The 22,337-nt window shown below is 42.4% G+C and overlaps 1 protein-coding gene across 1 annotated transcript in view; it reads left to right on the top strand.

Moving 5' to 3' along the window:
- Window positions 1–21,009, top strand: part of TAFA1 (TAFA chemokine like family member 1) — a 440,952-nt gene extending 419,943 nt beyond the window's left edge. The window contains exon 3 of the mRNA XM_032239113.1: window positions 20,876–21,009. Within this exon, the coding sequence (XP_032095004.1) occupies window positions 20,876–21,009 (134 nt within the window). The remainder of the gene's footprint in view (window positions 1–20,875) is intronic.
- Window positions 21,010–22,337: the final 1,328 nt, after the last annotated feature.

Raw genomic sequence — 22,337 nt, 5'->3', positions numbered from 1 at the left:
TGAAATTGTATGACACTGAATCTTTCTGTGCATCTTCTAAAGAAATCTCCAAGATTTAATGCTCTTCAATAAGCTCATATTATCATTCTTGGAAATAATTTCCAGACATTAAGGCACCATTTGGGTCACAGTCAGTCTAGCAGTCGAAACTACCTCTGGCATTACCTCCTTTTCTTTAAACACAGCAAGTATTAAATGCAAAACAGCCATTTGAATTTAACATTGTCTCACTGCATTAAAAATGAATAAAAAATCAGTTTCAATATTCTAATAAATGCTACTAGGTTGCAAAACTCGGGTAGCCATTAAATGGCAGCAAGTAGACTTTGAAAACTCTAGTGGTTTTCTGCCATCTAGTGTCCAGCTGTATGTTTGCATCCCAAATCTGGTAGCCCTATATCACGGGTGTCAAACGGGACACACACAGGCCACATCCATATCAGCTCTGCAAAGGGGAAAAAAGTCATGATACATCATGTGATGCCATGAGTTTGACACCCATGCCCTACACAATGCTCTAAATGTTTATCAAGAAGGCCATTTTTATTATGTTAATGCTTCAATGCCAGTGTGTTATAAATTGTTCCCAGAAGTATCTGGCCATTCAGAAACATGGAGTGTTAGCCAATATACCTTTTTATCCACTTTAGTTCTGGTTTGTTTGACCATGAATTAGGTAGCTGAAGTCATGCCAACTTCTTTTCATTACCCTTCACTGTTGTGGCCCGGCAGAAGCCATTGGAGCTGCCGCCAGACTCTGACAGCAAGGGGTCATATGAGTCGGTCTTGGAGGAGGTGGAGGACCCTGGACAGGGTGTCGACTCCAAGCAGGGCGAGGAGAGACTGGTTGGCCACCAGGTGGCGGCAGAGCATTGGATCAGAGGGAATGTTCAGGAAAACATTTGGGAGTTGTTTCAGGATGCATGCAGGTGCAGGGCTACTCGGCATAAAAAACAACAGAGTAACTACAGGAGGTGATTACAAGCAGCTGATGCTGATTAAGATCCTATCCTGAGTATAAAAGAGACAGTTTGTGCCACCCCATGGTTGCAGGAGTCAATGTTCTCATTCATGATTCAGAGAAACCAACTTGGATAAGTGGTTTGCTGTGAGAAGCTTGTTTAATTGCTGCCAGAGAGCTCATCTCTTTGTTTATTTTGGGTTTGCAGCCAACAAGAGCCTGGACTGATTAAAACATTATTTCGTATGTCTGTTTTGGCTTTCATTCCTGGACGGAGAAGGAGGGGTCAGAACACTTCACTATCTGTCTACCCCTCCTGTCCTCTCCCAACTAATCCCAATATTGCCATCTGCCTTAATTATGACCAGTAAATAGTAAATAAGTGACCCTTTTAGACACTCTCAATGTTCTGTAGCTACTTCCTTCAACCCCTTCCCTCCTCTCCTGGTTTTAATCCTTCTTTAATTGATAGTTTACTTCCAATGATAGAAGTACATTTTAAAAGAAAAGAGTTTGTCAAAATCCACATTGAATTGATTTTTTCCCCATCTCATTTTGGAGTCAAAGTAGGAGGTGATGGTTGGATTTGGAGTTCATCATAAACTCAAGCAATCCACAGGCTGAACTGAAGATCCACTAGCTAATATTGGGAAGGGGTTTAAAAAGGGGGGGGGTTGTTTAATCAAAAAGAAAGTGTATTGTTAGAGTACAGCTTGGCCTTCATCCAAAACAGTTTAAAGCTTGTTTTGTGTCCCAATTTCAGAGAGGCCTTTGGTTCAGTGTAATTTTGTGATTTTGTGATTTATTAGACATTTATAGGCCGCCCTTTTCCCTGAGGGGACTCAGGGCGGCTTACAATCAAAAAGGAAAGGGAGTGTAGGACAATACAAAAAGAAATGTGCACAAAAATAAATTAAACAGTAAAACTCAACATTCACTCAGCATTCGGGAGGGGCAAAAATAACTTATCCCCAGGCCTGACGGGCTAGCCAGTTCTTGAGGGCTGTGCGGAAGGCCTGGACGGTGGTGAGGGTACGAATCTCCACGGGGAGATTGTTCCATAGTGTCGGAGCCGCAACAGAGAAGGCTCTCCTCCGAGTAGTCGCCAGTCGGCACTGACTGGCGGATGGGATACGGAGGAGGCCAACTCTATGCGATCTGATGGGACGCAGGGAGGTAATTGGCAGAAGGCGGTCTCTCAAATAGCCAGATCCACTACCATGGAGCGCTTTATAGGTGGTGAGTAGGACCTTGAAGTGCACCCGGAGATCGACAGGTAGCCAGTGCAGCTCACGGAGGATTGGTGTTATGTGGGCGAACCGTGGTGCGCCCACGATCACTCGTGCGGCCGCATTCTGGACTAGCTGAAGTCTCCGGATGCTCTTCAAGGGCAGCCCCATGTAGAGCACATTGCAGTATTCCAGCCTGGAGATCACAAGGGCTCGAGTGACTGTTGTGAGGGCCTCCCGATTCAGGTAGGGCCGCAACTGGCGCACCAGGCGAACCTGGGCAAATGCCCCCCTGGTCACAGCTGAGAGATGGTGGTCAAAAGTTAGCTGTGGGTCCAGGAGGACTCCCAAGTTGCGGGCCCTTTCTGAGGGGTGTAAGTTTTGTCCCCCCAGCCTGAGTGATGGTATGTTGATCAAATTTTTGGGAGGGAAACACAACAGCCACTCGGTCTTGTCTGGGTTGAGTATCAGCTTGTTTGCTCTCATCCAGTCTTTAACGGCTTCTAGACCCCGGTTCATCACGTCCACCGCTTCATTGAGTTGGCCCGGGGCGGACAGATACAACTGTGTATCGTCCGCATATTGGTGGTATTTTATCCCGTGCCTTCGGATGATCTCGCCCAGCGGTTTCATGTAAATGTTAAATAGTAGGGGGGATAGGACCGACCCCTGCGGCACCCCATAAGTTAGGGGCCTCAGGGACGATCTCTGCCCCCCCACCAACACCGACTGCGACCTGTCCAAGAGATAGGAGGAGAACCACTGCAAAACAGTGCCGCCCACCCCTATCTCCCGCAGTCGTCGCAGAAGGATACCATGGTCGATGGTATCGAAAGCCGCTGAGAGGTCCAGGAGAACTAGGATGGAAGCATGGCCTCCATCCCTAGCTCTCCAGAGATCATCGGTCAATGCGACCAAAGCGGTTTCTGTGCTGTAACCGGGTCTGAAGCCAGACTGGAAGGGATCAAGATAGTTAGCTTCCTCCAAGGTACGCTGAAGCTGGAGAGCCACCACCTTCTCAACAACCTTCCCTACAAAGGGGAGGTTGGAGACTGGACGATAGTTATTAAGAACAGCTGGATCCAAAGACGGTTTCTTCAGGAGGGGTCTTACCACCGCTGTCTTGAGCGCGGTGGGAAAGTACCCCTCCCGAAGAGAAGCGGTAACAACCGCCTGGATCCAGCCTCGTGTCACCTCACTGCTGTTGGCAACCAGCCAGGAGGGACACGGGTCCAGTATGCAGGTGGAGGCACTCACAGCTCGCATAGCCTTGTCCACATCCCCAGAGGCAACTTCCTGAAACTCAACCCAGAGATGGTTTGCCAAGTCTTCTCCTTGTGTCTCGGCTGGATCTACTGGGGTGGAGTCCAGGTCCGCTCGAAACCAGGCAACTTTGTCCGCCAAGAACTGGACATACTCCTCAGCCTTACCCTGTAGGGAGTCCCCCGTCTCCCTCCTATTTAGGAGGGAGCGGGTTATCCTAAACAGGGCGGCTGGGCGGGACTCGGCGGACGCTACCAAGGTGGCAATGTATGTTCTTTTTGCTGTTCTTAAGGTCCGAATATACTCCTTGGTGCATGCTGTTAAAAGTGCCCGTTTCGACTCGGACCTATCGGACCTCCACGAGTGCTCTAGGCGTCTCCTCCGGCGCTTTACCTCCCGGAGCTCCTCAGTGAACCAAGGAGGCCTCCGGGGGCCGCTGACCCGGAGGGGCCGTAGCGGTGCAATCCGGTCTAGAGACTCCGAAGCTGCCGAGTGCCAGGCAGTGACGAGGGTCTCCGCCGAACTGTGGGCGAGGGTATCAGGAATAACCCCAAGCTCCGTCTGGAACCTAACAGGATCCATCAGTCGCTTGGGGTGGAACCAGCTGGTCGGTTCCTCCTCCCTACGGTGGGGGTTTGGCCTCCGGAAGTCTAGCCTCAGTAGGTAGTGGTCTGACCACGACAGGGGTATGATCTCATTACCCCTCAGACCAAGATCGTAACTCCACTGCTCCGAGAGGAATACGAGGTCGAGCGTGTGACCCGCTGAGTGAGTTGGGCCTCGGATTACTTGAGTCAAGCCCATGGCTGTCATGGAAGCCATGAACTCCTGCGCTCCATCAGAGTGTTCACCGAGCGAAGGCAAGTTGAAGTCCCCCAGAACTATAAGTCTAGGGAACTCAACTGCTAGCTCGGCTACTGACTCGAGGAGCGAGGGGAGGGCTGCTGCAACGCAGTTGGGAGGCAGGTACGTAAGCAGCAGACCCACTTGACCCTTGAGGTCCAGCTTCACCAGCAGGGACTCACACCCGACAAGCTCCGGAGCAGGGATCCTACGAGGTACTAAAGACTCCCGGACTACAATAGCCACACCGCCACCCCTTCCCTGGGCTCTCGGCTGGTGTAGCACCTGAAATCCGGCTGGGCACATCTCAACGAGTGGGACTCCTCCCTCCGTGCCCAGCCATGTCTCAGTAATACATGCCAGGTCTGCGCCCTCATCAGTTATCAAGTCCCGGATGAGGGGGGCCTTATGAACAACAGACCTGGCATTTAGCGACAGCAGCCTGAGACCAGGGTCCTGAGTACTCGCGCCATCTGACCTTGGAGTGGGACTCCTAGGGCCGGAAGGAGGGATCTCTATGACACAGCGAGCCCTCCTTCCCCGATGATGGCCTGCCCTAAAGTCCCCGCCATATCTGCCTCTCCCTGTTATGACCGCAATGCTCCGACCCTCTCCCATGGTTGTAGTCCCCCCAACCACCCCGGTGACCCCCGCATACCCCGGCAGGTCCTCCGAATCAGTCATACCCAAACTCTCACTCAAGCAGTCCTCACAGAATAATTAAAACACAAAATTACAACAATGATAATAATAAAAGTGAGATCATTCATATCATCCCAAGCAATCCCATGCACTCAACATACCATATTAAAAGTAAAGATTTAAAAATTTTAAAAATTGTAAAAATTGCGCGGGCTCACAGAAACTGTGCTAAGTTTATGGTAGTCCAAAGGTATCTTCTGCCCTCTCCTGAGGGAGGGCCTACCTTGAGGGGGGGCTCTTCTGAAAAGTTCAGTATAGTCCAAGGAGGGGAGGGGCTGGGGGGTAAAGTGAGTTCGAGAGTCAGCTGCAATAATGAGAACCGGGGAGTTAACCATGGTAGGAAGAAGTCTAGTAGGTACGTTCATTTCAACAGCTTCTCTTGGTGTCATTTCCAGGATCAAAAGAGTCCAAAGAGGGAGGGAGGGAAGCTTATCTCCGATAGAAGGGGGGGACGCTCCATTCAATGATCGGGCCCGATGTTCTTAAGGGCCCAGCGCGTCAGAAAAACAAGTCCAAGGTGGTCAGTTTCATTAGCCAACAATGTTGGCGTCCATCGAGGCTGGCAGCTCGGAGAATTAAAGTTTACCGGTCCACTGCCAGCTCCGAATCACAGGACACTCCCCACTCCCTCAACTCTGTCCCAGGGGCCAATTTCCCCCTCACCAGCTCTCCCTTAGTTCTCTTTTAATCTCCGCGGTCTCCACCAGTTTCTTCTATTCAAGCCGCGATGTTAGGCGGCGTCAGATGGCAACCACGGCCGGCAATGTCGGTGGCCAGCAACAAGCAGCGTCCCTCGGCGTCTATAACGCTTCCCAAACTCCCCTCTCACCAGCTCTCTTGTTGTTTAGCTCAATCTCCACCGTCCGCTACGCTTCCCAACATTTATTTCGATTCGTTCGATTCGATTCGTTCGTTCGTTCGAGCCGCGATGTTAGGCGGCTTAGATGGAAAGAGACGGGCGATGTCGGCAACCAGCAGCTTCGGCGGCTTCCTGTGGTGTCTGCGGCCAGCAATGCCGATGACTCTTGGCGTTTCTAGGGCTCAGCGTCTTTCCGAGCTGGCAGCTCGGGGAGACCGAATTCTCCGCTACTGCTGCCAGCCCCAGGACCGCTGGATGTTCCGGCAGACTCGCCTCGTCTTGGGTCAGTTCCAGAGTGCCAAATCCTCCTCTTTGCTGAAATTTTGTCAGTGCAAAAGCTGAGCGGCAAACCCGGCAGCCATCTTTCTCGCCCATGCGCAGACTGTAGATTTCAGTCTCCTTCACCCACTCAAAAAGTAAGGAAGTTTTGCATGCTAGTTGGTAAGCTCTATTTGATATAGTTCAGAGGTTGGTATAGTCCCATGATGGCGAACCTATGGCATGGGTGCCCAAAGTGGCATGCGGAACCACATCACCTGGTGCACCCATTCCTCTGGATTTCTAGCGTGCATGCATCCATAATGATCAGCTGGCCTTCGTGCATCCAGCAGTGCTGGAAACTGGAAGAGCTGGTCTTCTGTTTTCCAGTGTGAGCATGTGTGCCAGTCAGCTGATCGTCATGAGTGCATGTGCATGTAACCGGAAGACTAGTAAAGTGCATTTAACCGGAAGACTAGTAAAGTTCATTTACCGGCATGTGCATGCCCCCTGGGAAGCTCCTGTTCCAGGTTGCCAAAAAGGTTCACCATCACTGGTATAGTCTATAGTAGGATGTGCCAAGTAGCTGAATAGCTACCTTAAATAATGCCATCTAAAACTATGATCCCAGTGTTCTCATTCTTCACACTTCTTCAAACAGAATTTGTTTTGATTAAGGCAATTTTATTCCTTGTTTTTAGCTTTTAAAAAGGGCATCAGGAACACCGTTTTTGTATCTATATATCAGCATGGATGGAAATGCATTTATAGCATGAATAGATTTTTTTTCAATAATAATAATAGCCAAGGGAATGAGGTTTGGGCAATCGTTTTGGACTATGGACACATTTGGAAAATTAAAGTCAAGTTTTACGGACCTCACAAAATGATGGCAGTGGTAGGAATTTTGGAGGCCAGAGGCATTTTTGGAAAGAAATGTGAAGCTAGTGATTGCTGTTCCGTTTTGCAGCATGTTAGCTTCTCATACATAACTGTTAACACCAGAAGTTAGAGGACACAAGGGAGTATCTTGAGCAACAGATGACAATGCTTATATTTCGGTTGAAAATCAGTCTTTATTTGTGTATGGATTTTCATTTACTGATCACTCACTGCTTTCTGAAAATTTGCTCCTTTTCCCCAATGTTATATATTAGAGCATTCTAAGTCTAATAATAACATCATAGATCTCCAAATGAGGTCACTGTTCAATGTGAAAATGCCCCAAAGTTTGTCAGTACTCAATATCCCTTTGTATAAACATAACTTCACAGGTCCCCCTCCTTTTTAAAAGTCAGCCTATTATAAAAACATCTGCTCTGTTCTGAGGTAGTTCTACAATGGTTGTGTTTTTACTGTAAACTTGTTTCATTACTTTAATAAGTAGATTAGTAAAAGAGGTAATGATATAAAATGGATAATTAAACAGGTGGTGGTATACAGAGTAGAATTCCAAATTACAAGTTCAGCAAAGAAAAAGCAGAACTATTTAAGGAAAACAGACACACAGACTTAAGAAGTATAAAACAATTTTAAAAAATCAAACACTCAAGAAAAATGACCTCAGAAAGGGTGAAAGTAAAATAAGATGAGAAAGATTTGTTTAAAGTCTGCTCAAGGGTGCAAAGGCAGTTGTAAAGGGCTATTATAAATGATTACAATTCATTGGAAAAGAAAGGTACTAGCTGCGCCCCTGGGAAAACTGAGGATTGTCACAATGATGTCCAAACCCAACATCTGCTAAAAATATGCCTTTGCCCAAGTCATAGATTGGCACATCATTTGAATTATGGAGGAGTCAGATTTCATCCTAAGAGATAATCTAAACCAGCCTTCATTTGGAGTCTGCATTTGCTTCATAGAAGATGTCCAAGATCTTTGGGCTCCAAGATCACCGCAGACGGGGACTGCAGCCAAGAAATTAAAAGACCCTTGCTCCAAGGGAGGAAAGCTATGGCAAATCTAGACGAAAAAGCAGAGACATCACCCTGCCAACAAAAGTGCATATAGTCAAGGCTATGGTTTTGCCAGTCGCAATTTATGGCTGTGAAGGTTGGACCACAAGGAAGGATGAGAGCCAAAGAACTGAGGCCTTTGAACTATGGTGCTGGAGAAGACTCCTGTGAGTCCCTTAGACTGCAAGGCGATCAAACCGGTCAGTCCTAGAGGAGATCAACCCTGACAGCTCTTTAGAAGGCCAGATCTGAAGATGAAACTCAAATACTTTGGCCACCTAATGAGAAGGAAGGACTCACTGGAGAGGAGCCTAATGCTGAGATGATTGAGGGCAAAAGAAGAACAGAACGACAGAGAATGAGGTGGCTGAATGGAGTCACCGGCGCAGTAGGCGTGAGCTTAAATGGACTCCAGAGGATAATAACAGACAGGAAGGCCTGGAGGAACGTTGCCCATGGGGTTGTGATGGGTCAGACATGACTTCACAACTAACAACAACAAGATGTCCCAGAATTTCTCTCTGGGTCAGGTGTTTCCTTCTTAGATGCAAACCCATTGCAATATGGTTTGTCACTTGTTCAAGCACATTTATTTATTTATTTATTTATTTATTTATTTATTTATTTATTTATTTACTTACTTATTTATTTATTTGACTGGCTGCCTATCTTACCATAAGATAACTCTGAACTGCTTACAATCATAAAAATATATCTATACACGTACAATTAAAACATAGATAATTAAAATCAATATTAAAATCCAAGGAGATATTGGGGAAAGTGGGGGCAAAGTGGGAGGGAGATAGGATGTATTGTTATTCGATCAATTATCTCCACTGTGCTGGGGGGGGGGGCAGTTGATGATCAACATCAACAGGAAGTTGGGGTTAAAGTCATTAAATGAAGCTGGTGTTTACTGAAATGAGTTGGCTAGAACATGTACTAGCCACCACCATATTTTAAAACTGATTCTTTAGAACACGGGTGTTAAATGGGTGGTGTCACATTGCCATTAGATGACATTTCGTGACACTTTTTCCTTTGATGCATCCGACCCACGAGCTGCCAGTTTGACACCCCTGCTTTAAAGCAATAATATTTTAGATGTATATGTGTTTATTTATACACATATGTGTGTATGTGCCTATATGTCTTCATGTCTATGTATAAGTATGTTTGTGAATTATCCAGTTTCTTTAATACAGTTTTTTTTCTGCACCAAATCTTTTGTTCTCCATTTTTTATTTTTCTAGGCTGTCAGATTCCAACTTTACAACTCCCAGAGCAAATTATTTCTGTTTTTGAAATGCATAGTATTTCAATTGCTATATTATACTATTTATACTTTCTTCATGAATCTCCACATTCCCAGTACTCTAACTCCCTTGTTATAAAATAAGGAAGGTAGACCTGTATGTCATAAGAACACATTATATGTCCTTATTCAATTTTGATTAAATTTGAAGAGGAGGGGAAAGAAATAAGTGAGCGGGCTATAAATATCCTAAACATCCAATTTTTATAGATCAGAATTTGCCTTCCAAAATGCTTTTACTCTTTCCCATGCTTTTTGTTTGTCATTTTCCTCATATAAAGTCTCCATCAGTGGCAAAAATCAGTCCCAGGGAGTTTAGTTTTTTCCTTAATCTAATCCATTTAGAAAATAACTCACAATTTATTGAATGAAGAAGACAAAATGGATAGGTTTTCATTAGGATAACAAACTCCTTTCTCATTTTTAGCAGCTAAAATGTGTTCTCTATTGAACTGGTATTTATTTTGCCCTTCGGTAGTGGAGATTAGATTAAAATGGAAAGCACCACACCAAACACTACAACTGGTATGATTTTTTTTCTGTACCAATATTTTAAGCAGTTCATCGACAAGCCTCTCAGGGTTTTTTTTCTTTATGGCTAGAAATAGAGCGACCAGCAGTAATTCTTTGTATATCATTATACATGATGTAACAGGACATCTCAAATGAAAAGAACAAAAATGGCATGCTATCTTAAACAGTACTTTCTGAAATCGTTTTAGAAATTCTTGCACAGTCTCAGTATGGTTCCAGAGCAGTTGGGGCACACTGGTTAAAATGCAGTATTGCAGGCTAACTCTGCCCACAGCCTGGAGTTCAATCCTGACCTACTCAAATTGACTCAGCCTTCCACCCTTCTATGATTAGTAAAAAGAAGTTAGGGGCAATATGCTGACCACTTAGAGATGGCTGTAAAGCATGATGAAATGAAATATAAGTCTAAGTGCTATTGCTACAATGTACAATTTTTGAAAATGGTTAAAGAATCCAGTGTAAGGTTTTATTCCTTAAAAATCACCTTCACACTGTTCCTTAAGGATGATTATGACGGTTTATCCATATATATATTTTTATTTGTAGACAAATAAATTCTTGGTGAAAAGGAGAATTAGGAGTCTATAGCAATTCTCAATGCAGTAATTAGACAAATCAAAAATTAGATTATGATGACCCTTTAAAAATCAGCAAGCTGCTTTAAAGATTTTAGAGAACAATCAAATACATCATAATTTTGTAGAGGTAATGCCAAGGAGGGAATTATATGAAAAGATACCCACACGTCAACTCTTAATGACTGCATAAATGCAGTTTTCTTGGAAGTTTTATGGAACTTGTCTTTTTTCTGGAAAGCATTTGATCTTCCTGGTCTTGTCTAAAATCCTAGACTTCCCAGACCTTCCCACTTCCAAATATTGCCCGACCTGCTTAGCTGCCAATATCAGCCAACCTAACTAGATGTTACCATCTATTAAAGCTGAGTGGCATGAGATGGGTTGGAAAGAAAGGACAGAAGGATTGAAGGTGCTATTAGTATCTCTGATAGCTTCCGCTGAGATGGACTGCACAAACCTGGATGACTACTAAATGCCAACAAAGTAATACCAAAAAGGTTCCCCACACACACTACCTGTTCTGGATTTTTGCAGCCAAAATCTGGCCATCTTAAAATTTAAGTGGATTTTCAACGATCCTGCATTAGCAGATAGCCCTATTTATCTCCTATCTTTCAAACTCTCTGTGTCCTCTATTTTCAATTTAAAAAGTTATTTTACTTGAACAATATGTAGCATTGCATATAATTTAACTCCAGAACCACTGCAGTCCTATCCACACATATGTAGAATGAATTCTCATTGAATCGGCCCTGCATATCATTTTAAAATCTAGACTGAAAGCAGTCTTATGAATGGAAGGTAAGTTGAAGATCGCACCAGTTTTAGGGGATGAAAATGTTTGATGGGTGAAAGCTCAGATCAGTATATTCATCCTAAATGTCAATATGACTCAGGTATTTTATTTCAAATATTCTGTTAAGAATGGATTGGGTATAAGAGTTGTCCTTCAACAAATGGGAGAAGACCATTTTCTCATATTTATTTTTTCCCTGGGAGTTGCACATGCATTGTTCATATTTCTCCTGTCCTATGGAATGAACTTTTAGGAAGCACTGTAAAATTCTGGGGAAAATAAAGCTGTGAAAAGTTTTACTACCCCATAGATGAAGTCTATGGATCCACATCAAGGTAAATCCACTCCCAAATATCAGTCTAAGTCTGAAATATTCTTTAGATGCCAGGTTCTTAATAATAAATTGATATCATTCAGTTACTAGTTTTCAAGTCAATATTTTAAGAGAAGTAACATGTATCTTAAGACCTTGGTACAAATAAGCAATTTCAAAAAAAAAAGTCTGAATTTCTTTTAGCTTTAAAGACTGTAAATTGTTCAGCCAATATAAACAAGCCATTGATAACAAGGACTTATCCGAAATCCTTTTGTCAGAGGCTCTTTTTGAAGCTTTGCTCCGATACAGCATTATTTCTAGAAACCAGGTGTTCACTTCAAAACAGCTGCAAGTATAATCACCAAACCCCCTGTATTTTCTTGGGTAATATCTTCTCGAGTTTCTTCTGCCTAGGAAAGCTATAAGCCTTCTTCCTGTGATGCAGAAGATATCCAACCTCAGGCATCTTAGATGCTGAGAGATTGCATTAGACTGCTTAGCCTGCAGGCATTGCCATTCACAAGGTTTTTGGGGGTTTCTTTTTCCTTATATCAGTATAATTGACATTTATCCTATCCCACCTAATTTGTAGTAATAACCTGTAGCCCCGTTCAGATTTCTATTAAAGATACCTTCTGGGCTGATGTGCTTGCATTTATAATGTATCCTTTGCTTGTCATAAGCAAATGTTTGTGTTAAAGGTGAGATGCCAGCTACATCTTTTATGAGACGCTCGAGTATTTGCTGTTTTAATCAAGTTCGCCTATAATAGGATTTTGGTTCCATTCAGCTACAGACAGAGATGGTGTTCAGCAGGTTCTGACCAGTTCTGGAGAACCGGTAGCGGAAATTTTGAGTACTTCGAACCTTTATATACCACCTCTGACTGCCCCTGCCCCCATCTATTCTCTGCCTCTGAAGTCCCAAGTGATTGGGAGGGAATGGGGATTTTGCAGTATCTTTCCCCTGCCACACCCACCAAGCCATGCCATGCCCATTAAGCCACGCCTACAGAACCGATAGTAAAAAAATGTTGAGCCCCATCCCTGGTTACAGCTATCATAAATAACAAAAAAAAACTCTGCAGAGGATCTGCTTTTTTCTCTCTTCGTTTTGAAATTATATATTTTGAAATAATATCTCTGAACATTTAAGAGATGCTGCCCCCATAGTCATACATGGTTTTCTGCGTTAAGGCAGCCAGCATGTGTTAATGTTGGCCCTCAATTTGCCTCATCATGCTTGGAACTGATTTCTAACTATATATCCATTAGTCTCAGGAGGAAAAATTCTGGTTTCAATTGAATATTAATCTTTAATCTTTAATCCCAAAAGAGTTGTGCACAGCCTCAGGGGCGAATGGCTGTCGTAATGCAACACAACAGCCATGAAGTTACCACACTCACGAGCAGCCACCAGGCAAACTCCCTTTCCAGCTGAGCACAGTGCCATTCATCGACCTAGGAATATCACCAAGCCATGTGAGCACCTGTTCGCCGCCGCCCGGCTTGGCATGCCAAGCCACGGGAGCTGGGTGGCAGCGAACAGATGCTCACGCAGCTTGGCGATACCCCTAGGTCAGTGAATGGCGCTGTGTCTGGCTGGAAATGGGGTTTGCTGCGTGGCTGCTCATAAGCATGGTCGCTTCATGGCTGTTGTGTTGCACTGCTGTGACAGCACAACACAGCCATTCGCCCCTGAGGCTATGCCCAGCTCTTTGGGAGTCCGCTTGGAAGAGAGCAGCCTCCTGGCAACCCCAAAACAATAAACCCTACCCTCATAATAAGGCCCAAGCCATATTTCGTGGGTAAAAAGAAAATAAGACCCTGTCTTATTTTTGGGAAAACATGGTAATAATCCTATTTTTTCTATCTATAAAATGTTTTTGGGAACAGCCTGAGTTTGTATCAATTTCATATTCTCACTATGGCATATCTAACAAAGATTTCTGAAAACTATTGTATATATATATTTAACTTGTGGCTACCTTGCCAAAATTAGATATTATATTTTAGCCAGTGTTTAAATGGTACATTTATTATCAAATCAGGTATTGTGTGAAACAAAAAGATCATTTGAAGCAGAACATTCATCTTTATCACAGAAATTCTTCCCAGCAATGGCAATTGTAGTTTCTCCCATTTTAGAATGTCCTTTTTAATTTCATTTCATATCTCAACAGAAATACTTTGAAATAACATACAATTCATATTTGTTATAGCAATAACTGCAAATTTCATTTTTTCTCACTTTTAAAGTTAGTTTTTTCCATCAATTTTATCTGATCATCTATTTTCATATTTTTGTTAACATCATCTTCTATAATTGTTAATTTTAAAACCTGCTAGCATATCACATTCTCTTAATTTTTCTATTAATATTTTTATTCCCATTAATGGATCCTCAAAAACCAGCACCAAATCTTAAGAAAAAGCTGATAGTTTTGTTACTTCTCCATTAATGAATTTGGTGTGCTTTCTGTGAGATGTACATCAATCTTACCCATTTTATAACATTATGTCCAAAATTCATATCTTCCAAAACTTTGAACAGCAAGCTCACTTTGAATTGTCAAAGCCCTTCTCTATGTGTAAGAAAATCAATGCAATTTTTTTTTTCATTATGTTGCTCCAAATATTGCAAAATGTCCACCCCATTTTTAATTCTTAACTGTCTTTTAGGTTAAAAACTCACATTAGTCTTCATGAATAAATCCTTGCAAAATTATTTTCAACCCCTCAGCCCAAATCACTGTAAATAACTTATATTAATTCAGTAATGACATCACCCAACTCTCAATAACTCCGGGGGGCTCACAACAATCAAACAAAGAAATTACAATAAAATCCACAAAACATTTTAAAAAAAGATAAAACATGGGAAGCCCAATGAAACCAGGGGTCTCACTTTCCCTGCGGGAGCCTGATTTCAGAAAGCAGGTGATGCTAGACAGAAGGCACATTTCCAGATCCTGATAAATGTCATTGCTTTATCAAAGGGTCCACATCACACCAACTTTATAGGATTGAATCACCAGGCAGATGTTATGGGACACAGGTAATACCTTCTGTCTATAGCATGTAGGGCTTTATAGGTAACGTGTAATACTTGATTAGGTGGGGAATTTTTTTCTCCTTTTACTGTCCCATGCACTGTTCGTAGGCCCATACTTGGCATTTGGAGATTTTTTTAAAAAAATCCTTTTATTTAATGCACAGTTTATTATTCTGCTGTAGTAAACCTGATTTATTAAAGAATATTGCTTTGAGGAACAAAGAAATGTAAGCTATTTAGTGGGTCTTGGGAAATGTGCTTCAAGATTATTGGAAATAAGGACTTTCAACCTAGTGTGACAGAATAACAGAGTTGGAAGGGACCTTCTGGGTCATCTAGTCCAACCCCCCACCCAAACAGGAGACCCTACACTATTTCTGACAGATGGCAGTCCAGTCTCTTCTTGAAAGCTTCCAGGGATGAAGCTTCCACAACTTCTGAAGGCAACTTCTGTTCCATTGGTTGATTGCTCTCACTGTCAGAAAATTTCTCCTTATTTCCAGGTTGAATCTCTCCTTCTTCAGTTTCCATCCATTATTCCTTGTCTGGCTTTCATGTGCTTCGGAAAATAGCTTGACCCCCTCCTCTCTGTGGCAGTCCCTCAAATATTGGAACACTGCTATCATGTCTCCCCTGGTCCTTCTCTTCACTAGACTATCCATGCCCAGTTCCTGCAACCGTTCATCATATGTTTTAGCCTCCAGTCCCCTAATCATCTTGGTTGCTCTTCTCTGCACTCTTTCTAGTGTCTCAACATCTTTTTTATGGTGTGGTGACCAAAACTAGTATTTGTTGAAGCAGGCTGCTATTGTGAACTGAATCATTAATATGGTTTTGAAAGCTGCCAGGTCCATTTTTAAGGTTCACACAGAAGTCAGAAAAAAAAAGATTTTATTCTATACCATACATTAATGAATAGCAAAGATCTATTTTTCATACCTCTGCATGGTCCATAGCCCTTCTTCTAAATAAGTTTGAAAATAATAATATATTAAAAAAATTCCCATAAAAGTATGATAAAAAAGACATTCGTAATACAGGAAAAAAAATAACTAATGGCTTGTCCCAAAATCAAATCAAATAAATGATTATTTACTCCTACTTATCTGAATTGAGGAATAATATTCCCATTGTACCATCTTGGCTTTTGAAGTATTTCAACATTTCAGCTCAGCAGGCAATGATTAATCTATAATCTAGTTATATATCAAAAGTAGTTATTTGTACCTATTTAAAGAAGCAAGGTTGACTTTTATAAAACTTCATTTTTATATAAAGTAGGGCAACCTACCTGAACCTGGTGCCCTTCAGCAGTATTTAATTTTAACTCCCATTGTTCCCATTTAACATAAGATTGCACTACGATGGAGTTCCAGACTTGATATATAAACTAGTGAACTCGTGACCTATTGCAGCATTATTCTTACCAAATGTTCTTCCCAAATGGCTTGTGCCATTTCTTTTTCACTCATGACTCTCAGGAGAGCTTCGGTGAAGCCTCCTCCTCCTCCCCCCTTTCATTTGACCCACAGAACGGCCTGCCATTTTGCTGGGTAAGGAGGGACAAAAGGAGCAGCAGAATGTGAGGTAAAGTGCACCCCTACTCATCATTTCAATGGACTCCTCCTTCCAAGGAGGAGAAGGGTCATATATGCTGCCCGGAGTCCTTTGGGATTGGGCAGCATATAAATTTTATTACTAAATTAATAAATAAATCCACCACTGGCAACCCCAGCAGCAGTAGTTATCCCAGCCTCTCCCTTGTCCTTCCTTTTTCCATATATAATATAGACTTCCATCATTTCCTTTCCCTCTCATGACCCTCAGGAGATCATGGTGAAGCCCCCTTCTCAGCTGACTCATGGAACTGATGCTTAATTGTGGGGAGGTGTATCAAAGATAGCACAGATGGGCTAAACTTCATTGCACTTCCCATTCCGGCCTGGGACTCTTCCCTCCAGGGAAGAAAAGGGCAAACCCATCAACCACTGGCCCAACCCCAACCCTGTCTACCTTGACAGCAGACATCGAAGTTGCTCCTTTGTTCTTCTCTCACTGGCTGCCATCATTAAGAGATTTCAAATTTTGGGTTCAATTCCAAAGCAATCAATGATTGCTCACCTGTGAGGCCTTGCTACCAGCCAGTTAGGCACAGAGGTCAGAGGGAGATGAGAAGGTCAGAGGGAGATGAGAAAGAAGGCAGAGATATACAACGTTTGGGTTTCTGGGAAATGTCATTGGAAGGTGTGATGGCACTGAAGCATCTAAAACTTTACCAAATTTCAGTCCCACAGGAGTCACAGGTCCTGGATTTTGGGCATATTCTATAAATTAACCTATTGTGTATTGATTCAAAAATGGTTGCCCTGCCATGAATTGAGGATTACAACACATCAAACAGACATGAGGATGGTATACTCTAGATTAATATATACATCCATGCACATGTATAGATCTCTGGAGTTATTGCGGACTTGGCACTCATCCACATTAATACCTTCATAGAAAAAAGATGACCATTTTTTTTAAAAAAAATATTCTTTAATCAGCTTTAAACTGCTTGCCTTCCATGCTGATATCAGCTGAATTGAAGCCAGTTTAACTGTCTGGTTTTCAAGATTTGACAATAATGCTGACCAGGCCCTCTGCCTTGATAGCAGTTACCATGACCTCCAGTTAGTAGATTTCCCTGTTTCTTTATCCTTCCTGCCCCCATTTGGGAAAGCAAGTTCAATTTGCTTTATTTTTTTTCATGAGCAAACAGCATCCAGCAATCACAGAAGCATTCAATTGGAAATTGATTTGGAGGTCACCCAATCCAACCTCCTGCTCAGTGTAAGGGTTGCTTATTCACAATGAGATTTTCAGGAGCCCATTCCAGTTTTTATTGTTGCTTTTTCTTAAGTTAGAAAAGAAATCCTGGCAAGCTCTTATTGATTTTATCCTAAGCAGCCCAACAGGCTTGGACTCTGACTGGGTAGATTCGGGCGAGTCGACGGAGATGAATCTTGTGGAGACTATCTGGGATGAGTTTGATTCTGTGACCCTCAAGGGCATGGACAGGATTATGGGGAGACTCGGTACTGCCACTTGCATGCTGGACCCGTGTCCCTCTTGGTTAGTTTCGGCTTCCCAGGAGGCGACACAAGGCTGGCTCCAAGTGATTACCAATGCTTCATTGAGAGAGGGGTTCTTTCCCACCGCCTTGAAGGAGGCGGTAGTGAGGTCCCTCCTTAAGAAGCCTTCTCTGGACCCAGCTTCTTTAGCCAACTATCGTCCGATCTCCAACCTTCGCTTTGTAGCGAAGGTTGTCGAGATGTGATAGCACGTCAGCTTCCCCAGTACCTGGATGAAGCTGCCTACCTGGATTCATTTCAGTCGGGCTTCAGGCCTGGGTACTGCACGGAGATGGCATTGGTATCGTTGGTTGATAATTTTTGGTGGGCTTGGGACAGGGGCTGCTCCTCTGTCCTGGTCATATTAGATCTCTCAGCGGCTTTCGAATTCATCGACCATGGTATCCTATTGCGACGATTCAGGGGGTTGGGAGTAGGGGGCACCGTTTTGCTGTGGTTCTCCTCCTACCTGTTGAACCAGTCGCAGTTCGTGTTGACAGGAGGACAGGGATCGACCCCAAGGTGCGTCATTTGTGGGGTGCCCCAGGGGTCGGTTCGTTCACCCCTCCTGTTCAACATATATTTGAAACCACTGGGTGAGATCATCTGTTTTTATTGTAAATATCAATTGGGGTTTTTTGGATAATTTATTTAATGTCCCTTTTAATTTTTGCAATATGTGTTTTCTTTTATGCTGTATGCCGCCCTTCTCCCAAGGACTCCAATAAATAAATCCAATAAACTTAAATCTAAACCTAAACAGATTGGATGCAATTCCAGTCTCCCAGTCCCATTCTTATATTCCTTTAAGAAAGCTTCAACAAGCTCAGGAATCATGGACAGATTCCAGTCCAAGAGCGTGGGGGGCAGGGGCATCTTTGAGAAAGAGGGAGGGGGTTGAATGCACAGTTGTTTTCCCTCTATCATCCTTATGGTTGTCAATAAAGGGTTTGGGGATTGCTTGCCTGAATTTCAGCCCCTTGAGGACATCGGGTCCTAGATTTTGAATGCATTCTGTCAATTAGCCTATTGTACATTGATTCATTTATAGGGATGCAATAGCTCAGTGGCTAAGATGCTGAGCTTGTCAATCAGAAAGGTTGGCTGTTCAGCGGTTTGAATCCCTAGTGCCATGTAATGGAGTGAGCTCCCATTACTTGTCCCAGATTCTGTCCCAGCAACGTAGCGGTTTGAAAGCATGTAAAAACACAAGTAGAAAAATAGGAACCATCTTTAGTGGGAAGGTAACAGTGTTTCGTGTGCCTTTGGAGTTTAGTCATGCTGGCCACATGATCACAGAGACATCTTCAGGCAACGCTGGCTCTTTGGCTTTAAAATGGAGATGAGTACCGGCCCCTAGAGTCGGGAACGACTAGCACATATGTTCGAGGGGAACCTTTTCCTATATTGATTCAAATTAGTGCCTTATGAAGCACTAATTGCAAAGGAAGAGCATGGAGAACAAGGATCTGTATAGTCAGAAGACAAATGCTAGTATGATGAAGCAGATGCCTTGCCTTTAATGAGATGCTGCCCAGCAGACAGTCTGAGCTACACCACTCTTGCCAGCCAAAGTTGAAAAACAGTATTTGTGAAATGGAACTCCTTGAAAAAACAGAGTGCAGGGTGGAAGTTGTTTGCACAGTGGGCTACACACAGGTTGAAGATGACATCTAGTCTTCAGTTAAGGGTATTGTCCTTGCATTAGGAGCAGCAGGTTGAGAGGTGGGTTCCTAGTGGTTTGGACCGGTTCGGACCGGTTCGGACAAATAGGTAGTAACTCGCCCTGCCATGCCCCGAACCAGTTCTATCGGTGGCACCATAGGTGCCATCATCTTGTTTTTTGCTTCTGCGCATGCGCAGAAGTAATTTTTTCATACTATGCATGTTCATGTAGCACACATCGAGCACGCGCAAGCAGCACATCCCTGAGCAAAACCGGCAGTAGCAGCAGCCGGAACCCATCCCTGAGCAGGTTATGCAGGAACTTCTATAGAGGACTCTGGTAGCCATCAGTGTATCAACTAAATGTGTGAAGAACCAGGATTTCTTTATTGGGAGTTAAATGGTCCTCGGTTAGTTTTAGGCCACTGTACCAACCCCTGTACAAGCAATTTTGAAACAATTTCTTTTCAATGCCTTTCTTTTAAAAGAATACAACACACACCTTTTCATTTGATAAAAATAAACTAGCATACTGGCAAAGAATGAATCTAGTTCCCCCCAAAAGCTGTAAATTGTATCATAGTTTTCATACCACAGTATTATATTTTGATTGCTCCCAGAATTGCATATGGTAATATCAGAGTGCGAGTTTTCATATTCTGAAACATTGCAATAGAATAATACAATTTTCAACTGAGTTTTTTTTTTTGTACAATGCATGTCTTCTGTAACACTGGTTAGAGTATCAAGGTACCTGGTAGTTTGGAAGGTGTTATTTACGGAATCAAGGTAGATATCAAAGGACCCGAGGAGGCACATATGTTTATCTCCCCCAAGAGGTCATCTCACGTAGCTCATTTCATTTTCCTCACCAAGAGTTATAACATCCTCAGCAGACAAACTTTTCACTCTGTAAAAAAGCTCCTTGGATGCTCCTTGTAGAACGCTTGTAAGGGATGTTCACCTGAATAAAAAAAGATCTCCTGAATTGATGGGAGCCTGGGGAAGGTATTTTTCATGATCTACAGGATGTTTCTCACAGCAGTAAGGTACATAAGCTAAATGTAAATATGTTTACAAAGTGATGTGATCCATATACATGGTGTCCTCTGAACTGAATTGCACGGCTTGATCAAAGAGCTATCATATCCCTTCTTTCTCACTCAGAATGGATTTTGTTCCTTTGCCACCCTCTGGCTCATCTGACGTTTTCATTTACACCTTCTTTTTTATATCCCATTTGGGGACTGATGACCTATCATCAGTCTGGAGCAACCCAGACCAAAGCTCAATCTTCATGAAAGGATGTGGATTTGATGCAGGACTGAATGAGCTCTGTTCATTTGGGAAGCCTCTTCTTGATGAGGCAAAGGAAACTGATGGAGGCAGCAAGGTTGATTCACAAATGCTTTGTCCATTCTCTTTCAGCCTCAATAGTCATCGGGAAATGGTGGTGTGAGATGGAGCCCTGCCTAGAGGGTGAGGAGTGCAAGACATTACCTGACAATTCAGGGTGGATGTGTGCAACTGGCAATAAAGTCAAGACCACCAGAGTAAGTTGATGCTTTCCTTATCACTGGATGTTAAAAGTTCACTTAGTGAAATACATTTTTTTCTTTTAATGATCCTGAAAAACTTTGCAACAGGGTGGAGTTGGGGTGACTGAATGGAGCTGAGCATTTACTAGCCAGACAGCCCTTCCTGTTGCTTATGCAGAATTCACAGCAGATATTTTCTTTTTCAGCTCAGAGAGAGAAATATCTGTTGCTACATAGGATCAAACTCACAGCCTCCTGATTGTGAGGCCACCACGCCACTCTCGTAGCAAAATATGGTAGACCACAACCTACCAGATGACTTTGTAACTGGCTGACCATCTGTACTCAATGAGTAGTCCTTAATGGTACTACGTCAACATGGAGGGAAGTAAACTGTGGGGTACCACAAGTTTTCTTCTTAGGCCCAGTACTCTTCAATATCTTCCTGAACAACTTAGATGAGGGAATAGAAGAGGAACTTACCAAATTTGCAGATGCAGGAATAGCCAACACCCTAGATGATAGGCTCAAGATCCGGATGGATCTTGACAGACTTTTTTTTTAATAAAATTTTTATTTTCAAACAAACACAAACACACAAAACATATAACATAAAAACCTCTTCAACTGCATACAGTATGTCGATTGGTTACAAGATCTTTCTGCGTCCTTTCCATAGTCATCACTTGAGCTTTATCAAAAATCACATATTGTTAATCAAATATCTTTGTATACATTATTATAATATTTCATTTGTTTAATTATCACTATTGTTTCTCCTTTTTAAACAAGGTATTCTAAATATATATATATCTATTTATATTATAATGATTTATTATATCATCTTCAATATATCCAATAATAAAGAATTTTTTGTATCCTATTCTAAATCATCCTATTATTTTATCATTAACATTCTCTAATAATTTTCAATTCCATGTTTTTCCATTATTAGTATCATCAATCTAATATACATGCATACAAATTGTTATAATTATTAAACATCCATTAAGCATAGCTATTACATCCTTTTCATATGAGGCATATTAAATTTGAAGTAAGTTTATATTATGATGTTTCATTACATCATCCTGAAATCATCCAATGATATTACATCTTTATATTCTATTCTATATAGAATTATTTATCTTTTATAGAAAAGGCTTTTCAACATCATCTCCATCATCCTCACTTACAGTTTGTATAAAATTTCATATTATCAATCTAGTATATATAAATGCTTTATTATCATTATTGATCATTTATTTGACTATAGCTATTATTGCTTTATCTTATACATAGTACTCAAATTTTAATTACATTTAGCTAAATTTTATTGTGACATTTCATTT

The sequence above is a fragment of the Thamnophis elegans genome, chromosome 2, assembly GCF_009769535.1.
Source record: "Thamnophis elegans isolate rThaEle1 chromosome 2, rThaEle1.pri, whole genome shotgun sequence".
Lineage (NCBI taxonomy): Eukaryota > Metazoa > Chordata > Lepidosauria > Squamata > Colubridae > Thamnophis > Thamnophis elegans.
This window is presented reverse-complemented; position numbering and strand designations above follow the sequence as displayed.